Source organism: Mugil cephalus, chromosome 12 (genome assembly GCF_022458985.1).
Source record: "Mugil cephalus isolate CIBA_MC_2020 chromosome 12, CIBA_Mcephalus_1.1, whole genome shotgun sequence".
In the NCBI taxonomy this organism is placed as follows: domain Eukaryota; kingdom Metazoa; phylum Chordata; class Actinopteri; order Mugiliformes; family Mugilidae; genus Mugil; species Mugil cephalus.
In genome coordinates, this window is record NC_061781.1 from 20,680,403 (window position 1) to 20,699,332 (window position 18,930).

Here is an 18,930-nt window from a genome sequence, read left to right on the forward strand (position 1 = left end):
TTCATTTTCATATCAACACCCTCTCAAAATATAGCCCAGATCTTTTTTTCCCAGAAAATACAAAAAAAAAAAAAAAAAAATAGTGAATATATGATATTTATTATTAAAAATACTTTTTTATCAAAGGCCATTATTTTAGGAAGGTGACGAGATACACAAGTGGTATCGATATCGCTATCAGTATCGGGATAATAGCCGTGGTATTACTTGGTATCGGACCGTGCATCCCTGGTGAGTGAGTGCTGCTGGGACCGAAGTGACAGTCGAGCCCCAGAAATCGGACTAGATAGAGTTATTAGGGGGCCGGTGACGCAGGAAAAACACCCAGAAGCAGAGGTAAAAAAAAAAAAAAAAAAAACGTAGGAATTAGATCTTTCTAGTAACAGGTTTGTGGTGCTCCTGCGAAACTTGTCACTGATATAGGCCACGTTTATGTAATATACGACGACACCACCACCACCACCGTTCAAGGCTTGGACGTGAGTAGAGGGGAAGTCATATCAAATTCCTGGTGAGTTGTTAGCCTTCTACCGCTACTATTAGCGTCAGCTGGTGGTGTTGTGTGTGCAAGGTACTGGATTTTGAATCACTTGTGTTATTGGGTTTGCCGGTGTTGGGGTCCCACTGTTAGCTACCGCTTTACTGAGCATTTGACAGTGTCGATTAAACTGCAATTCATGGTCTAAAACAGTCTGGTTTATTAGCACCGAAGCTAATGCTAGCTCCCCTGGAAATAGTCTCCGATACGGTCTAAAGACTGGGAATGGACATTTCCTTTTAAAACGTCTAATGTTTACAAGTTTAAAAATGTAGATACCCTCCCACGCATATTTTAAGATTATTTTGTTACATTCGCTTCTTGCTGGTAGCATTTTACACCACATAGGCCTCGAAAGGTGTTATTATCAGTTTGTTTTAGCCAACTTATAACTTAGCGTCAGGGCGATAGATTTCAGGAAATAGACGAGTCCCCTGTCACTAACGTTATCTAACGTTAGCTGCCCGGGTTGACTTGTGTTGCACACCGAAATATGGTTTAAACACGGGGAAGGGGGGGGGGGATCGTTTTATTAGATTAGTTGTCGAGTCATTTCAGCAAGCCGCTTGTCAAAAACGCAAACGTGAGCTTACACACACACACATACACACAAAAAAAAAAAACCCTCACAAACCTCTACCCCAACATCAACTGTTTGGATCGTTAGCTCCGACCGATGCTCTTTTGCAAATGGCGTTATGGTGACACAGCTCGTCAGCAATAAGACCCGAGGAAAAGCGGTGTGTTGGCTCGATGCTGGGGTTTTTTTTTATATATGTTACACAAACTCTCTTTAGAGTTGAGTTTGTCTTTTATGCAGCAAGGGGGTTTGCAGGAGAAGTGTAACACCAGGCCCCACCGGATAATGAGGCCTGCATGGACGACAAGGCCTCCGCTGCTCTGCTGTCTGGGCGGATGATCGCCTTGTAGACTATATAACCCTGATGTTAGTTGATGCATCTTTTCTAGCAGCTAGGCCCTTATTAAAAACACCCAAAAACCAGCTGCTTTTATTGGCGGTTAATGCATCTAGTATATTGTGATAGGTGTGTGATGTGTCCCTTGTGTTGCATTGTGTGCAACCGGATCGTGTTATTTTGCAGAGACTCCAAAGGTAAAACATGTATATATATAAAAAAAAAAAAAAAAAGACCGATGTTTTTAAATAACAGTGCGGCTAATATTTTAACCCTCCTTGTTGTTTTTCAATCATTTAATGTTTAACGTGTCTAAATATGTGATGAACGTGTATGTATTTGCTTCATTTTTAATGACTTTTCCTAATTTAATGGGGGACACTGACACAAATATAATATGTTATTATTCTTGATAATAGCTGTGAGAATGATTTTTCATGTTGTAGATAACAAGAATATGTACTTATAAATGATATAAAGCCAGTTAAACACATCTCTTTCTAATTTAAGGTCAGTCTGTGAGATTTTATGGTTATCTGCATATTTCTCCATTCAGTGTTTAATGTCTCTGAATATGTGATTTACATATTTATTTAATATTTTTTTTGCTTCACATTTAATGACTTTTCACATTTAATATGAACACTGGCCCCAGCATAACATGTGTTATTATTCTTGATGCACAGTCCTTTCCAGATAATAAGAATATGTGTTTAGAAATCATATAAAGGCACCTAAACACATCTTTTTTCCAATTTAAGGTCAGTCAGTGAGATTTTATGGTGATATGCATATTTCTCCATAGTCGCCTAACAGGTATTCTGAGCTACTCAGTTAGTCAACAAAAAGATACAAAGTACCTGACCCGTAAACCTGGGAAAGCGTTTTAATTGTAATCATTTTCTGGAGGTTTAGTTTGCTGGAGTCAACTTGACCCAACGAGGATGAAATGTTAGACAAAGCGCGTCTTAATCGTCGTGGTGATTGTTATTGTGCACATGGCTTCTGTATGTTTTTGTGCATCATGTAAGGAACCCATCTTGTCCTCCTTTTAGTAGACTCTGATAGTAGCATTAATATGCATTTCGTCCTCAACAACTCAAAGACGCGCTCCACATTTTGCTTTTATCAGTAACTGTACTTTACTGTTTGCTATGAATTTTGAAACCTTCAATGCTAATACTGAAACAGGTGACAATGGCCACCTCTAATGTACGGAATAATCTAGTCGCACTTCCCTTTGCAGTTGATAAACCAAAAAACAAGTCAAATTTCTCCGTCCATATTAACCTGTTGTTACAGAGATGCAAGTTTTAGACACAACAACCGGTCATTATTCAAGGTGACAGAGTAGCGGTCCTTACCGACGTTAATATTTACATCCACAACCTCAAGTGTTTCTGTGAAAACATCCTTACCTATAGGAAGTAATTGCCAATCTTGCTTCCTTGAGCTTTCAACTGGTTAAACAACATACATTTCCCTTTTCATCGTGTTCCAGTCTCTTCATGTTGCCGTGTATCTCGCTGATTTTGATCACATGAATTGCTTTGGCTTCAGTCCCTCTCCAGCTCGAATTTCTGAAGTAAATTACAAAACTGCATGACTCTAAACCTGCACATAGCCTAAGTTTTAATCTAAATGACAAGAAGACAAAAATGTGCAGTCCTGGGACATCAGATTACTGCCTGGCTAATTTTTCTCTTGAGCTTTACAAAATTGTAGTCTACTTACTTTGTATTGGTAGGTTTTAGACAGTGTAAGAGATGCAAAATTTCCTTTTAATAGCTTTTCATATCATGCTACACTTAAATATTTCTACTCTGGTTACCATACCAACGTATTGGTCTCTCCTTTCACAGTTTAATCACTTTACAATTACCATAGCTGCCACTCTTAAAACATTGCAAAAATGATTGTGAGAATAGGTTACTTGTGTTGTTGCATGTCCTTCATAATGCAGGCTGAGGTATAACTGTTAAAGATCAGGATGCAGAAAGAAGATAAAAAAAATAATATGTTCCTTTTCAGGACCTTGTGGTCAGTAGCAAAGTAGCAAAGCTGTCAGCTTGAATCATATATATTTTTGTGATTGTCACTCTTTAAAGGGAAATTCCTGTCTCAGTTCCTATCATATTTTTAATGACTTTGCATGAGATGTGTAGGCGTTGTAACTTGGTGTAAAATAACTCCGATAGGGTCAAGGGACACGTCGTGGCACTGATTTGATGAATGCATTTCGAAAGTGAATGCAAATGGTATTACCCCGGCGTGGCACCGTTTACAGACCAATTTCCTGGCTGAACTTTGACGTTCTGCACAGGTACAGAGACGCTTACACAGCTTACTGTTTTAAGTATGCTGTCGAAAGTACACTTGTGTTACAATTGACCAAAACATTTGCAGATACAAAAAACATACAAGACCAAAGTTGTAATGAACAGATTAAATGGAGGTGACGTTATTCAGAAAAGCTGAAAGCTGATATTTCTGAATCTTAGATGAACTAGTTCTTTATAACGAGGGATGCATCGATTAATTGGGCACCAGTTAGATTTAGATAATTTGCATACTAATAACTAAATCAGTAGTACTTGAATGCACCAGTTAGAAGATTCAGAGGTCTTTCTCCACAATCCATCATGGATGCTCTGTTGCCACGATCCCCACACACACACCTGTATGTTCATATCTGCCTTTTAAAATGGTGATGTTGTCCTTGGTGGGCCTCAAGAAGAAATTAGACAGGTATAATCTTTTGGCTGCTGCTTCATAGTGTCTGTTGCGGTGCCCGTGTTCGCAATGTTCAAATTAAAATAGGCTTTTGGAAGATTACTTTTAGGTTCTATCAGAATTTGATACGTCCCGTGGGTTCGCCAAAGTACCTCAGCGTATCCTGACGTGTTTTGCAGCTGCTGTGGGGGAAAAAAAAGTGGGAACATTAGACGCATTAAGTTTGGGGCAGCATTATTGTAAGACCAGGAGGGTGGACAGTCGCCTCTGCGGCGTCGTCCCCTGGTAAATGTGCTTGGTGTCTGAGTGGTGTAAAGATATCGGAAATATCACTTCTCTGTGGTCATTTGGGAGTCGATGCAAGACATGTGTAGAGCTGTAATTATATCATAATCAACGTGCATAGGTGTAACTCAGAAGCAGTGAATCAGAAACATATTTTGCGCGGCTACATATTTTTAATCTGGTTACATGTAATTCACTGAACCGAATCAGCTCTTCATTTATGTAGATGGCTGAACACAGAGCTTCTCTTAGGTGACAAGCACAGCTCGGTTCTCTTGATTTAGATGGTAATTTCTGCAGGAGAACATTTTAATGATCTGCTACCTTTTTTTTTTTTTCTCGCACATTACAGTTAACTTAACCAACCAGCTGACGTCTCTAACCTTTGCCCCTCTTCCCCCTCTACAGGTTATGCAATGGTCTCAGCAGCACATCCAGCTCTCCAGGTGCTTGTGTCCCTCTCTCGTGTGTTCGGGCTCTCTTCCCTCCGCTCTACAGCTGAGGTGGCTGTGATTTCCCTACTGGCCAGCGCTCCCTAAGAGGCCAAGATTGCCAAGATCTGCCCCGTGGCGAGCATGACGGCCACCACGCGTGGCTCTCCGGTGGGGGGCAACGACAGTCAGGGCCAGGGCCAGGCACCTGATGCTCAGAGCCAACCCCCGCTGCCGCAGAACCAGGTCGGTACCGTCTCTCAGCTAACACACATGTAATTAAAATAGCCCATGAACAGAGAAAGTAGGATTTCTGTCTTTAAGAAACTGCAGCACAGGTTTTTTTATGTATATATATATATGTTTATATATATAAAACTGAAATTGGTCTCACCTAACCACACACAGATGCCCAAGGGGAATGGGAAGGGAGGAGGGAGCGGAAAAGAGGGAGAAAGGGGAGAGAAGGGGAGTCATCAATGAACAGAGCCTCCTGAGTGATGGATAAAAGATGTGTGTGTGTGTGTGTGTGTCTTTGTGCGCGTGCATGTGCAGTCCTGTGTTGGTTAAAGATGAGCCGTGGTGAGACGTGAGAGGCAAGCTGCCTATGTAGGTCAGCCAAGCAGAAGGAGCCTTCGCCACACACCCCCACATTTTATATTTCTCAGTTGTGCTCTCAACGATGTGTATCCCGCTTTTTTTTTTTTTTTTTTTTTACTGTCGTATACACAGCTGCTCACACCAGCACCGACGCCGGCGTACGCTCATTATCGAGGAAGGAAATAAAAGATGCGAGCGATCCTGGTGCTTAGATATCCATTCATGGATGCCCATTGTTGTCTGTGTTTCTCTTACACTCTTCCTTATATATTTCTGTTTGACAGCTCTGAAGCGGAGATACACCCACGTACTAACACATTTATATTTAAACCGCGTCGGCCCTCACTTTTTTTTGTTTTCTCTAGGTAGATATGGATGAAAAGACCGTAGCTCTGTACGCCAAATACTATAGGAATGATGACTTGAATGGCATTGTTTTAACAAAGGCCTTTCAGGAAGGACACCTGTCTCTTTTATTTCCATATGGGTGTACACTTAGTGACCAGAACAATTGGAACTCCACTCCCAAACAAGAAGAGGGGCTTTTTCTTTTCACTGGCATCCATCACTATAGAAACTAGAGTTAAAAAAAAGAAACACAATTTGAAATTTCACTTTTGCAGCTCAATATGTCCCACCTGGATCTTGCACTGTTGTTATTTCAACACGAAATAACTTAAATGCATTTGGCTGTTTTGTTTTTTGCTACCCTTGGTTTAATTAATCCAAGCAAATGTAGGCATTAGTAAAATTACATTAATCTTTTAGGAGACAACTGAGATGCAAGATGTTGTTTTTTTCCTTTTCTTTGTTACTACGGATACACCTGGGATGAATTGTGCAGCTTGTTAACAAATGATTAGAGGAGCATTTAAAATGAAATTAAAAGTAAAAAAATAAAACAAAGAAAAAAAACAGTTTCAGATAAAAGAAGACAAATGTCAGTGGTTGCTTTACCACGACTCGGCATAAAACGATAATGGTTCCTTAAAGCTGCATTTACACCTGATCGTCTTCTACCAAGTTATAGTTCAGACAAATAATTAAAACAAATCAGTCTGTACCCTGTTATTCAACTGGTTTAATCCACAAGCCAGCTAACCACGGCATTCCTTTACTTTTTTCAGCCTGGATCCTTTGTTGTGTGTCACCAACTCATTTTCATACACTATACTTCCTGCTTCTCCTAATCGTTATAATTAAAAATAAAACAGCAAAGTTGTGTCTTTCGTGGACATTGCTGCCTAATGGGGCCTGGAGCTTAAATTACATTCTGCAGGTGTTGATATTTTCCTCACAATGTGCATCTGTAGCCGTCTCATGATTCAGTATATTATGGCTCATACTCTGGTGCCCTTTGTGCTGAACCATTGACTCCTGACATATGCCCACTCAGCTGCAAATGAAACCATTTGTCATAGCAGAAATTGGCTTTGAAGCGTGCGTGAGAGTTGAGGGTTATTTATTCACTTACTTTAACCAGGAAGCGTCTTGGTCGTCTTGAGAGAAAATTGAGCTAATTTGGTGGCTAATGTTGCTGTAAAAAACAAAAATTGGTGTAAAAACCCACCAAGATTGATTGAAGGTGATTTTGTTGGTCAGTGGGTCATAGTGCTGCAGTTTGCTGAAGTTTGTCATTTAATATGTGAATACGTAAAAATGACACTCAATGCAACATGCATTTAATCAAATAGTTGTCAAATTCTTTTCTTTTTTTTTTTTTGAGCTACGTGGTCTGATATTGTAATACTGCCAGGTTTTGGTTGCATCATTCATTTACGGGTCTCTTAATTTCTATTCTCTGTTTTGTCTAGACATCATCTCCCAACTCATCTAATGAGAACTCTCCAGTGAGCCCTCCGGATGAGCAGGGCCAGGGGGACGGGCCCCCTCAGCTGGAGGAGGAAGAGCCCGCTTTTCCTCACACTGACCTAGCCAAGCTCGACGACATGATCAACAGGTACGTCCTCGCTTGCTCATTCAGTCGCAGTCGCAGCCTTGGGTCACATCCTAGTCGGTGATTTATTAAAACCGAGCGCATACTACACTCACTTCCTCTGTCTTGCCAATGTTTGTGGTGAGGACACTTTGTTTTTATTTTTAAGTCAAGTTAAAACGTTTTCAGATCGGACAGAATAGATGATGGTTTCAATCCACTGCACCTTGACCCATGCATATTTGAATTAACCGTGTGTTAGCTTCACCCCAAAGCAATGGTCACATTCTGACAGGAAATGTACTTAACAGCAAGAAAATTTAGGTCTTTTTGCTCCAGTTGGACAATATCAATGCATTATTCACGCTTTTTATGCCCATATATTGTTTTTTTCTGGTGATTCATGTCTCTCTCTTTTGTTTTTTTTTTTGTTCTCCTAGGCCTCGTTGGGTTGTTCCAGTTTTGCCAAAAGGAGAGTTAGAAGTCCTCTTGGAAGCTGCTATAGACCTGAGTAAAAAAGGTAGGAATGTACAGAATGTTCTCTGAGTTCGTAGAGATGTTCACCGTGTTTAGACCCTGATCTTTATGCAGCGGATCCACTTATCACACTGCACATGTTACATTTAAGGTGCGGAGCAGAGGCCTAACGAGCTGTCATTTCTATATTAAATTATCAGGATTTATCAGGACTTATTTCTAAATTGATATTATAGAATCTCAGTAAATTGTAATGGTCCTGCCCAAGTTATTGCCCCATATTCTGTTAAATCGTAGTTCTTTGGGTGTTAATTTCTGACGGTGTCCTGTGTCTTTAAATTGAGTAAAAGCCGAAAGCCTTTGCAGCTTATCGTCTTAAAGCTCATCTTGAGATATGGTTGGCTACATTCTTTGTCCGTCAAGGTCTAAAGAACAGAAATGTTGTCTTTCAGTTAAAGTTTGTTGTAAGTTAAAGGACAAACTCTTCTGTTTTTCTGCTTTGGCTCATCCATTGATGAAATAGTTTCAGAAATAATTTTTTTTACTGTTGATTCATCTTGGCTGTCGTGACAAAGGGAGATTTTGTGTTTCAGCCTTTGGTAGTTTTATTTAATCGAATGGGTATCTTCCCAAGTTGCTGTATTTTGTTACTACAACTATTTGTTTTTACTCTCCACCAGAGTGTAGCAAGGCATGAAAAAGAGGACTGTACTGTAAATATTTTATTTAGTTTTTTCCCCCCCACAGAATAAAGATTGTGGACTTTGCCCCAGTCCCTGCTTTGAAAGACATTGCTTCACAGCCAGTATAGATTTGAATTGGGACTGATGTAAATGTGCGCAGTTTATCTATTGTTTTAGATAAAATATCAGCCTGTCTTTTAAAGATCATTAAACGTATGTATATATCCGTCTTTGCTTGGCTTTACACCTTGTTCACGCTCTTAAATCAGTTTGTACTTGTCAAAATGTCTAAAAATTTTTCATTTATAAGCATATTTAAATCTAAATATGTGATATTATCTAATGGGTGTCTCTCCTTTGCAGGACTGGATGTGAAGTGTGAGGCATGTCAGAGGTTTTTCCGAGATGGTTTGACCATTTCCTTCACGAAGATCCTGACAGACGAGGCAGTCAGCGGCTGGAAGTTTGAGATTCATGTGAGTTTGTTTCTCATTCCGTTGCACATTTAACAGCAGATTCAGATTTTCCATGAGAGTATATGTGGCTGACATGTGACGTATTTTAAAGACTGTTTGATGAAGAATAACAACTTGTGGAATTTGCAACGAAATCTACCCAGTGCAGATTAAAATGGATCCAAAGGTTGTGAAAGGTTAACAGAAATCTGTTTCATTGTCAGGTGCCTCCGCTTCGTTCATTCTTTGACATCTCTGTCCTTATTTCATTGGCCGTACGCACGGTTCACACCTGGGTCCTGTCTTTTAAATGGAGTTTTCCCTTTAGTTTTTGCAGCGATGAGGGGGAAAGGGCAACGCCAGCAGTGACCGATGATCTTTTTTGTTTGAAGTCGGTGACTGTTGTTGTTGTTGTTGTGTTAGGGAGATTGATCCCTGGAACCTTTTTCACAGCGAGCTAGTGAGACAGCTGAGGATGTAAAGGATAAAACATTTTCTTGTTTTCTCCTGTTACCCTGACTGTAAATAGTATTAAAAACGCTTCGGTAGGTTCATTTTCTGATGACCGTCCCTTACGTTACACACACACTAAGTTTTCTGTTGTTTGTCCTCCGGTTGCTTCACCGGCACCTTTTGAGCAACTAAAGTCTCTAAAATCTTGCTTGGAATGCATCAATGGGTTCAGTCCCATATTGATTACTGCTATCTGGTTTCTTCAGACATCTGAACCAGCCAGAGGGGGTAATGCAGAAGAACCAGGGTTATTGCATTTTTACTAATGGCACGATTATTATAGGACGCGCTTCGAATTTGTTTCAGTTTACTCCTGTGCACGTTTTACATCCCACTTGTTGATGATGTGAAATCCCAATAAAGGTACCAAAGTGTCACAAGTAAAATGTGAGGCTCGTCTATTTTAGGAGTTGAGGCTGCAGCAGCTGCTCAGTCGTGGCATGTTTGACTGCAGGGTCACTGCTTAGGAGCCACGAATAGTAAATTATAAATTATAAGGCCGTAGTTATAAAAGTTACTCTAAACATTTTATCGATTACAACCTTATGTATATGTCTCAGAGCTGTGGCACAGAAGGTTGTGTATCACTACTGATTTCCTGAATGGATTAGTTTCCCATTTGATTTAATTATTTTTTTTTAGAAATTTCCATTTTGAAACGACTGGTTTCGTAGCTTTGTGTTACTCCCATAATTAATTTAACCTCATTTTTGGTACATTTTGTACACGGCTTTGGCTTTTGTCCGGCTCTTCTTCTGTTCTTCTGTCTGACTTTTTTATGCCCAAAACGCTGTCACACATGAGCTTTCAAGTGTGACGGTGCTATACAGAGACGTATGTCATGTTTCAAATCTCTCCCAGGAGACTAGCCGTTGCAAAAACAGTGTATGCACAAACAGTCAGCGAGACCTCGGCAAGGTTTCGTAGAAGTTACCGGAAACGGCAGATATGTTAAAAATGAGAGAGGACAGCTCGCTCTGTGTGTGAGTCTATAGCTTTTTTTCTAGCCCCCCAGCTAATGGTAACAAAATAGTAGCTTCAGGTCTGTGTTGACTGTAGTATTTGCGTTGTGTTCGAGTGCAGCCTTTTTGGCACCAACACAGGCAAATTGAGGCAACGTCACTGTCGGCATTTGTTGCCGGTAGTTCTTTAATGTTGACTGGGTGTGTCTGTGCCTTCAAGCTGCTGTTTCCGACTGGTCCATTCTTTTTATTTGTGCGAAAAAGCATTGAGTAATAACTCACACTCTGAACTAAATTAAATGAAACCATGTCAGTCTTTAGGAAGGACGTTTGTACCCAGTGCTTTCTCAGTCCTCTCATAGTTAAATGGTTAATTCATCACCGTGTGTTCTGCCTTGTTCTTTTTTTCTCCCACAGAGGTGTATCATCAATAACACACACCGGCTGGTGGAGCTGTGTGTGGCCAAGCTCTCTCAGGACTGGTTTCCTCTACTGGAGCTTCTGGCCATGGCCACCAACCCTCACTGCAAGTTCCACATCTACAATGGCACTCGGCCCTCGGAGACCGTCCCCGCTGGAGCACAGCTGGCCGACGACGAGCTCTACGCCCGACCACCAGACCCTCGGTCTCCTAAGGTGAACTACTTCTAACGTCCTTATTGCTCCGGTTGTGATTCAAACTCCGCATTACTAATATTCTCATAAATGTCTGATGTTTAGGTGTGTAAATATAATTAAAAGTCATCTTGTGAAGAACAGTTGTACAGGAAACGGGTATATTTTTATTCCCTTTTCAAGATGGACAGTCTGTCTTTCTTCTTCCAAGATTTAATCCCTTGTGGCACGTTAGTCTTCCCCTAAGGGCCCTCGTGAAACGAAGCGATTCCCTCTCTGGAATGGCCCGATAATAAAACAATATGGAAGGCACTTTCCATACGACACTTAACGCTTGTGTCAGGAAACGGGATCGTACAAAAGAGAAGGTGGATACACCAGAGAATAGAATTTTACACTGAGAGAGTGATGAATGCAGCGTGGGCACGGGGTCAGTGTGAACAGTGTTTCAGCACCGCTAGTCTGTCTGCCTCTGTTGGCCGGGGGCCAAGGACTACTTAGGTCTCTGCTGTGCAACTGTTAAGTCAGATTTTGTTACTGTTTGTTTTTTAGGGTCACACATCTAACCACAATGCAACCATTTTGTCTGCTGAAAGGTATTTTCGGGCGAAAGAGCGACAAGTTAAATCAGTTTTTTTGGACGAGATACGAGTTTTGCCTGTGGTTATCTCGATGTAATAGAAAGTTAAAGTTAAATCTCACACCTCGTTAATAAGTTAACGTATCTAATGTGTTTTTCTTTATCCTTTTCACAGGGCTGGTTGGTGGACTTAATAAACAAATTTGGCACGTTAAACGGGTTTCAAATGTTGCACGATCGCTTCATGAGCGGCCAAGCACTGAACGTCCAGATCATCGCTGCACTTATCAAGTGAGACTGCTGGCAATCCACATAATTTCATTAACTTAACATTTCATCGGCTACTAGAGTGCTTCTGCGTAACGCTCCAGTTTTTTTTTTAAGGTAATTTCCCCTGTTCTCTGTGTTTGCAGGCCTTTCGGCCAGTGTTATGAGTTCCTCACATTGCACACAGTAAAGAAGTACTTCCTTCCAGTCATCGAGATGGTTCCCCAGTTTCTTGAGAACCTCACAGATGAGGAGCTAAAGAAAGAGGCCAAGAATGAAGCCAAAAACGACGCACTGTCCATGATAATCAAGTCTCTGAAGAATCTGGCTTCTCGTGTACCAGGGCAGGAGGAGACCGTGAAGAATTTAGAGATTTTTAGGTTAAAAATGATTCTTAGGTGAGTAACATCGTGACCTGAAAACTGACGTTACTGCTCAGCTTCATGTGCAGTTATTCATTATATATCGACAACAGGATCAGATGTTAATTAAACTGTCGATTTGTGTCCCCCAGGTTATTGCAAATTTCTTCTTTTAACGGCAAAATGAATGCACTAAATGAAGTTAACAAGGTGATCTCTAGTGTGTCCTACTACACACATCGGCACAACCCCGAAGAGGAGGAATGGCTGACTGCAGAGCGCATGGCGGTAAGCTCACTTCATCTAGGCTTATACCAATTTTACTTTTCATCAAAGCTTTCCATATCCCCGTAAAAAAAAAAATATATATTCTTTGTACCTCAGGAATGGATCCAGCAGAACCACATCCTGTCGATTGTGCTGAGGGACAGTTTGCATCAGCCGCAGTACGTCGAGAAGCTAGAGAAGATTCTGCGCTTCGTTATCAAAGAGAAAGCTCTTACCATGCAAGATCTGGACAACATCTGGGCTGCACAGGTAATCTGCAGCTAATGACGTTTTTAGTAGCTGAACGTTGACTAACTTTGAGTATTACTTAGCACAAAAAAGGGACAAAATATGCGCTCATTCATTTCTTGATACAGAAATTCAACATGATGCACCACTTCATAAAAGTCGTCTTCAATGGTTTAGATAGGCTTTATATTATGTTATTTTTTCAGTACATATACAACTGTTTGTTCATTTCCACCTAGAAATGAGGCAATACATTATATACAATATTATACAATATAAATAATCTTGGACAAGGTGTGAATGTGCAGGAAGGAGCTCTACTCAGTACCACATCTAAAGCACATTTTGTTAGTGTATAGTTCAGGTTTGTCTTATTTCTCTGGGCTTAAGTATAGTTTTGTGAAGAAAATTATAATGAACAAGCACTAACCATGCATTAATAGTATGTTGTTATGTTCAAACCCGATTCCCATCTGAAGTAGAGGTCACAATGTTGTGAAGCCATGAAAGGATGCACAAACAAATATTGCAAAACAAGCTTCCTATTGTGCAACGTGCTGCTGTGTTGCTCTTTTGTCTTTTCTCCACTGTCGAGACACACTGTCATTTTCAAGAATGGTAAAAATGTTTTGACTGCTACAAGCGCTCCCTTTTGAAATTGTCTTGTCCACATTATTTATAGCAGCCAGGAACAAACTTAACAATCTCATCCGACATGTTTCCTTTTACCAGTTAACTTTTTCAGATTAGATTAGGCCGGCCCTCAAACTCGAGTCACACCTACTCTTCCCTGCACGAGGGAAATTGTCTTTCACTTTGTTGCGTTTATAGAGGAGTGAAGCCTTAGTCAGATAAATCCTGGTGATAAACCAGAAGATATTAAACAGTTGCTTTGTTTGTGTACGTCTGCAGGCTGGCAAGCACGAGGCAATTGTGAAGAACGTCCATGACCTCTTGGCCAAGCTGGCATGGGACTTCTCACCCGAACAGCTCGATCATCTTTTTGACTGTTTCAAAGTAAGTTAGTCTTTTCAGCAGTCGCATAAGTTCTTTTTGTGCACGACCCCTTTTTAACGTTTTAATTGTTAACATCACAAAAACCTTGCTGTGCTGCACTTTAGTCTCTCAACTTGGCTTGTCCTCTTTTTTTTTTTTTTTTTTTTTGTTTTTTTCACAGGCGAGCTGGACCAACGCCAGCAAGAAGCAGCGTGAAAAACTGCTGGAGCTGATCCGGCGTTTGGCCGAGGACGATAAGGACGGCGTGATGGCCCACAAGGTCCTCAACCTGCTGTGGAACCTGGCGCACAGCGACGACGTGCCCGTGGACATCATGGACCAGGCTCTAAGTGCTCACATCAAGATATTGGACTATAGTTGTTCACAGGTAATAAAATATTTGAAAGCAAGAGGAAATAATAGACACGTGACTTTAGATTAATTATTAACTTATGGCTGAGGATGTTTGATTTTTTCTTTTCAGGACAGAGACACACAGAAGATCCAGTGGATAGATCGCTTCATAGAGGAACTACGAACCAATGACAAGTGGGTGATCCCTGCCCTGAAGCAAATCAGAGAAATCTGTAGCCTCTTCGGAGAAGCTCCTCAAAACCTTAGGTAAGATCATGGTAGAAATCGATGTTGTAGGAATTGTTTGTGTTAGATTGTAGTAATTATTAACATTTATATTTGTCCAGCTGACATTTTGGCATGTTTAGTTAATCACATGTGCAGCTGTAGCTTTTGTGTTGCTCTTAGTGCTGAGGAGAGTAAATAGCTTTGCAGGTTTGTTTAGTGTTATACCACCGCCACTCACTTTACTGCATTAACTACCCAGCAGTGCTGACCAACACGGCTAAGATATACATGCATTTTTCAAAAATCTTTCAGCAAATCAAATATTTGAAAAGAACTGAAGAGTGAAAACGAATGCGGCCTAATGTAACACTCCTGCACTTAACGTTAATTTAATGATCGTTGTAATTGTGAAACAGTTTAAGAAAGGTGCTAATCCAACTGTGTGATCATGTTAGCGTTCGGATTTAATTTAACAAAAAGAAGCGCGCGTTGGAACAACACAACACAATTCAACAGTACAACGATCCACAGCCTCCACAATGAAAGCACAGTTGAATCAACAGCTCTCTGTTATTTTAAACACGTTTGTAACAACGTAACCTTCACGAAGCTGCGATTCAGTGCAGGATTGTTACATGTCAGTGCATTTATTTTTCACTAGTCCACCTCATGCTGTGTACAGATAACTGTAGTTCTAGTTCTAGTTCTCACTAGTCTGTTTCTCTAGTCTGTTCAGCCACTGTCATTCCAATGATTACGTTAACCCTTTTCACTGCAGACTTGGCACAGTGTAAAAAAAAAAAACAAACCAAAACAAATAAATTAAAGCTTGCATCATTTGATTCAAACGTCCCAGTTAGCTGTGACAGGGAGCCAGCACGGACAATACCAGGTCCCTGAAACTAATGCAGCTTAATAGCATTCAGCCATCATTCATTTTATCATTTAAATCTGTGCTTACTATGTCTTACTATGTCAATAAATTGTGTTATATGCTTATATCTCAGCAAGCTGTTGTTGGTCAAAAAAAAAACATTTTTAACCAGGCTGAACTAACACAACTACTTACTTGAGGTTACCCTGGTAAATTTGTGAAACTATTAAAAAAAAGATTGATTTGCTATGACGTTGTTAAACAGTAATGATAAAACTGTTTTGATCTGAAGTAGTGTTTTTTTATAGTCACTGTAGAAAATATGTAGCACACATGCCTGTTGTTTTTTCAGAAAGAAAATGCCAATTAACATACAAACGAACTTAGCGGGGTAAGTTGAGTGCTAATTCCAGGGTTCTACCTATTTTCTGTGTTACGTCAAGTCTTTTCTCTTTGACACAATTACAGTATATTTTACTATGTAAAAAATAATGTAAATCTCTGCCATGAATCTGCTTAAGCAATTCTTTCCCGGGTTTCATCTCAAATGACTCGTCCTGCACACCTGTAGTTCAGTCGAGCACGGTTGAAAAGATTGAGACTAATGACTAATGGCTCTAAATTTTAGGGTGCAGGGGAGCATTAAATTATACCTTCATAATTTAACGCTTTTCCTCATCTATTACATTCTTTGTAGGTTGCGGGCACTTGACCTTACATTTACTGAGAATGAATTCTGCAGAGAATATAAATGATATAGGACAGAAGCCAGTTATTTGTAACATATATTAGCCTTTATTTGTATGATTAATATATAATAATAATGGTTATTTTTAGATTATTTGCCAGGATAAATTAGGGGTGTGGTTGCTGAATTCATGCCAGTATCCAAACAATCTACAAGGTGTGATTGCATAATGTCAGAAGCGCAGAGATAAACTCCCTCTGACGTGCTTCATTTTTTTTTCTAGTTGTTGTGAGTTTTTGTGCAGCTTCTCAGTGCTGAAGACAAGCCACAGTGCATGACACAGAGTAGCCCTTTTAACCGAGTCAGTTGCAGACCTAAATGAAAGGTCCTTTGAGATGGAGCCCCACTCTTCCTGATGCCAGTTCCTTTCAGCTGAAATCGTTCAATGCAAAAAACAAAAAATATCTCACGGTTATTTCATGCCTTGGATCCACTTATTCAAATTTACGCACGTACCTGTTATTGTTTTCCCCACATTTTTTATATGTGTTTTAATAACAGTGAAGATTTCCATGGGAGTCTTCTGTACTATGGTGGCTATTGAAACTGCCTGGATTGCAGGCTCATTCATTTCTCAGGCTTGGTTTTCAAGCCAGAAACATTCATCTGGAAACAAGGCAGGAAATGACTTTTAATGATATGACTTCTTCTGCTGGTTATTCTATGACACACACACACACACACACACAGACAAACAGAAACCTGCTTTCTTTATGTCCCTGATAGAAACGAATAAGAAATCAGCCATGCAAAGTTTTCTTAATCAGAAAAAAATATATCGTTTGTAATATCTTGTCTGCAAATTCTTTCTTTCCTTCTTTTATCACTCAATCACATGTGTTTTTGTATCCCTTGCATCCACTACTCCTCCCACTTTTCTCTCTTCAGTCAAACCCAGAGAAGTCCTCATGTCTTTTACCGCCATGACCTGATTAACCAGCTGCAGCATAACCACGCTCTGGTCACTCTGGTGGCTGAGAACCTCTCGGCCTACATGGAGACCATGAGGCAGTTCTCTAAAGGTACTTTGAGCCTGTTTTACTTGGACGCGTTTCATCCTTGCGGCGGTCGGATAAGAGAAGTGTTGTCTGACGAGTAATGAGTGTGTGTGTTTTACAGAGGAACAAGCAGAGTTTGACCCCCAGACCGTCAGACCAGGAAGCCGCTACAGCCACGTCCAGGAAGTACAGGAACGACTCAACTTCCTTAGGTAGGTCACTTGAACTCACTCTGGCTCAGATACATTCAAAGAACAAGGCTATAACACTTCACACTGTGTAGAGCAGTTGAATTAATGTGAGCATTACTCTGCCCTAAGGAATGAAAGAGTGTCGGAACATAAACTCCAGCAGTGCACTGCTTCCACATCTACCCATTATCTATCATAACCGGTAGCCCAACAGTCCTTTAGTTAGTTTAGTCTTGCCTATTCGTCATTAACCTGCTTCATTTAAGTACCTTGTTCAAGGACAAATGTTGCTGATTAGGAAAAGATCAAGTGGCTCTTAACCTCCACCAGCAATTAAAGTACAAGTCTGTGACCACCCCTGTAACCTTTACGCTAACCTTCAGGGTGTCGTTCTCCACTAATGATTTTCCTCCTTTCTTTTTTATTTTTTTTTACCTCCCTCCAGGTTCCTGCTCAAAGATGGCCAGCTGTGGCTGTGTGCCCCCCAGGCCAAGCAGATCTGGAAGTGTCTCGCAGAGAACGCAGTGTTTCTCTGTGACCGCGAGGCCTGTTTCAAATGGTACAATCTGCCTTTGATCACTCTTGAAGCTTGAATTAATTCCCTCCCTCACGCTTAATAATTCATCCGAACGCTCTCCTGAAAACACCCCAATAGGTACTCAAAGCTGATGGGCGATGAGCCGGACCTGGACCCGGACATCAACAAGGACTTCTTTGAGAATAACGTTTTGCAGCTGGACCCGTCTCTGCTCACGGAGAATGGCATGAAGTGCTTTGAGAGGTTCTTCAAGGCTGTCAACTGCAGGGAGGGCAAGCTGGTGGCGAAGCGCAGGGCCTACATGATGGATGACCTGGAACTAATAGGCTTGGACTATCTCTGGAGGGTGAGGAGGATGGCTGTAACCAGTGCACACAAACAGATTTTCTGTTTTCATTTCTTCTGAGGGCCATCCACTGTTTTTAGTCACCTTGAGCACCACTTAAATCCCTGAGATCAGACTTTAAAGGCATCTGATATTTTGGCAGCAGCTCTGCAAACGTGTGCATACTGTACACAAACAAAGGCGGAATCGCTCATTGTGTGCATAGATGTTACTAGCGTGTAGTTCTTGGAGGGCTTAAGAATTAGGTTTACTATAACATGTGTATGCTGTACTGTCCATAATGAATTTCTTTAACATTTTTTTTTTCTTAACATTTTTCTTTTCTAGGTTGTAATTCAAGGAAGTGACGACATAGCTAGCCGAGCCATTGACCTGCTGAAAGAGATTTACACCAACCTAGGACCAAAACTACAAGTCAATCAGGTACTGGGTCTGACTGATTCAAAAGCTTAATCTGCTTCTGTTCTATGCGTTTGTCGAAATATGAGGGACAAGTCGTGACCAGTTTCCTCTCCCTTTTAGGTTGAAATTCATGAAGATTTCATCCAGTCATGTTTTGACCGCCTGAAGGCGTCCTACGACACCCTTTGTGTGTTGGACGGGGACAAAGACAGTATCAATTGTGCCCGTCAGGAGGCCATCCGCATGGTGCGAGTCCTCACTGTGCTCAAAGAGTACATCAATGAGTGCGACAGTGACTACCATGAGGAGAGGACTATACTGCCCATGTCCAGGTACACTCACAATTATAGCCTCGCTTATGATAAACAGTTGTTACTGTACTTGA

The 18,930-nt window shown here is 40.7% G+C and overlaps 1 protein-coding gene across 6 annotated transcripts in view; it reads left to right on the forward strand.

The window, feature by feature from the left end:
• The first annotated feature begins 215 nt into the window (after nt 1–215).
• The window catches only part of usp9 (ubiquitin specific peptidase 9), a 34,216-nt gene continuing 15,501 nt past the window's right edge, over nt 216–18,930 (forward strand). For 3 of the 6 annotated variants that reach the window (XM_047600659.1, XM_047600661.1, XM_047600660.1), the window contains exons 1-20: nt 216–511; nt 4,882–5,150; nt 7,319–7,464; nt 7,881–7,960; nt 8,964–9,076; nt 10,948–11,166; nt 11,901–12,016; nt 12,139–12,390; nt 12,507–12,642; nt 12,739–12,891; nt 13,783–13,887; nt 14,048–14,254; nt 14,351–14,487; nt 15,675–15,713; nt 16,959–17,092; nt 17,190–17,280; nt 17,705–17,818; nt 17,915–18,143; nt 18,471–18,566; nt 18,666–18,877. In XM_047600659.1, coding sequence (XP_047456615.1) covers nt 5,049–5,150; nt 7,319–7,464; nt 7,881–7,960; nt 8,964–9,076; nt 10,948–11,166; nt 11,901–12,016; nt 12,139–12,390; nt 12,507–12,642; nt 12,739–12,891; nt 13,783–13,887; nt 14,048–14,254; nt 14,351–14,487; nt 15,675–15,713; nt 16,959–17,092; nt 17,190–17,280; nt 17,705–17,818; nt 17,915–18,143; nt 18,471–18,566; nt 18,666–18,877 — 2,681 coding nt within the window. In that variant the 5' untranslated portion in view covers nt 216–511; nt 4,882–5,048. The remainder of the gene's footprint in view (nt 512–4,881; nt 5,151–7,318; nt 7,465–7,880; nt 7,961–8,963; nt 9,077–10,947; nt 11,167–11,900; nt 12,017–12,138; nt 12,391–12,506; nt 12,643–12,738; nt 12,892–13,782; nt 13,888–14,047; nt 14,255–14,350; nt 14,488–15,674; nt 15,714–16,958; nt 17,093–17,189; nt 17,281–17,704; nt 17,819–17,914; nt 18,144–18,470; nt 18,567–18,665; nt 18,878–18,930) is intronic. The other 3 variants (XM_047600662.1, XM_047600663.1, XM_047600664.1) reach the window with 2 other exon arrangements.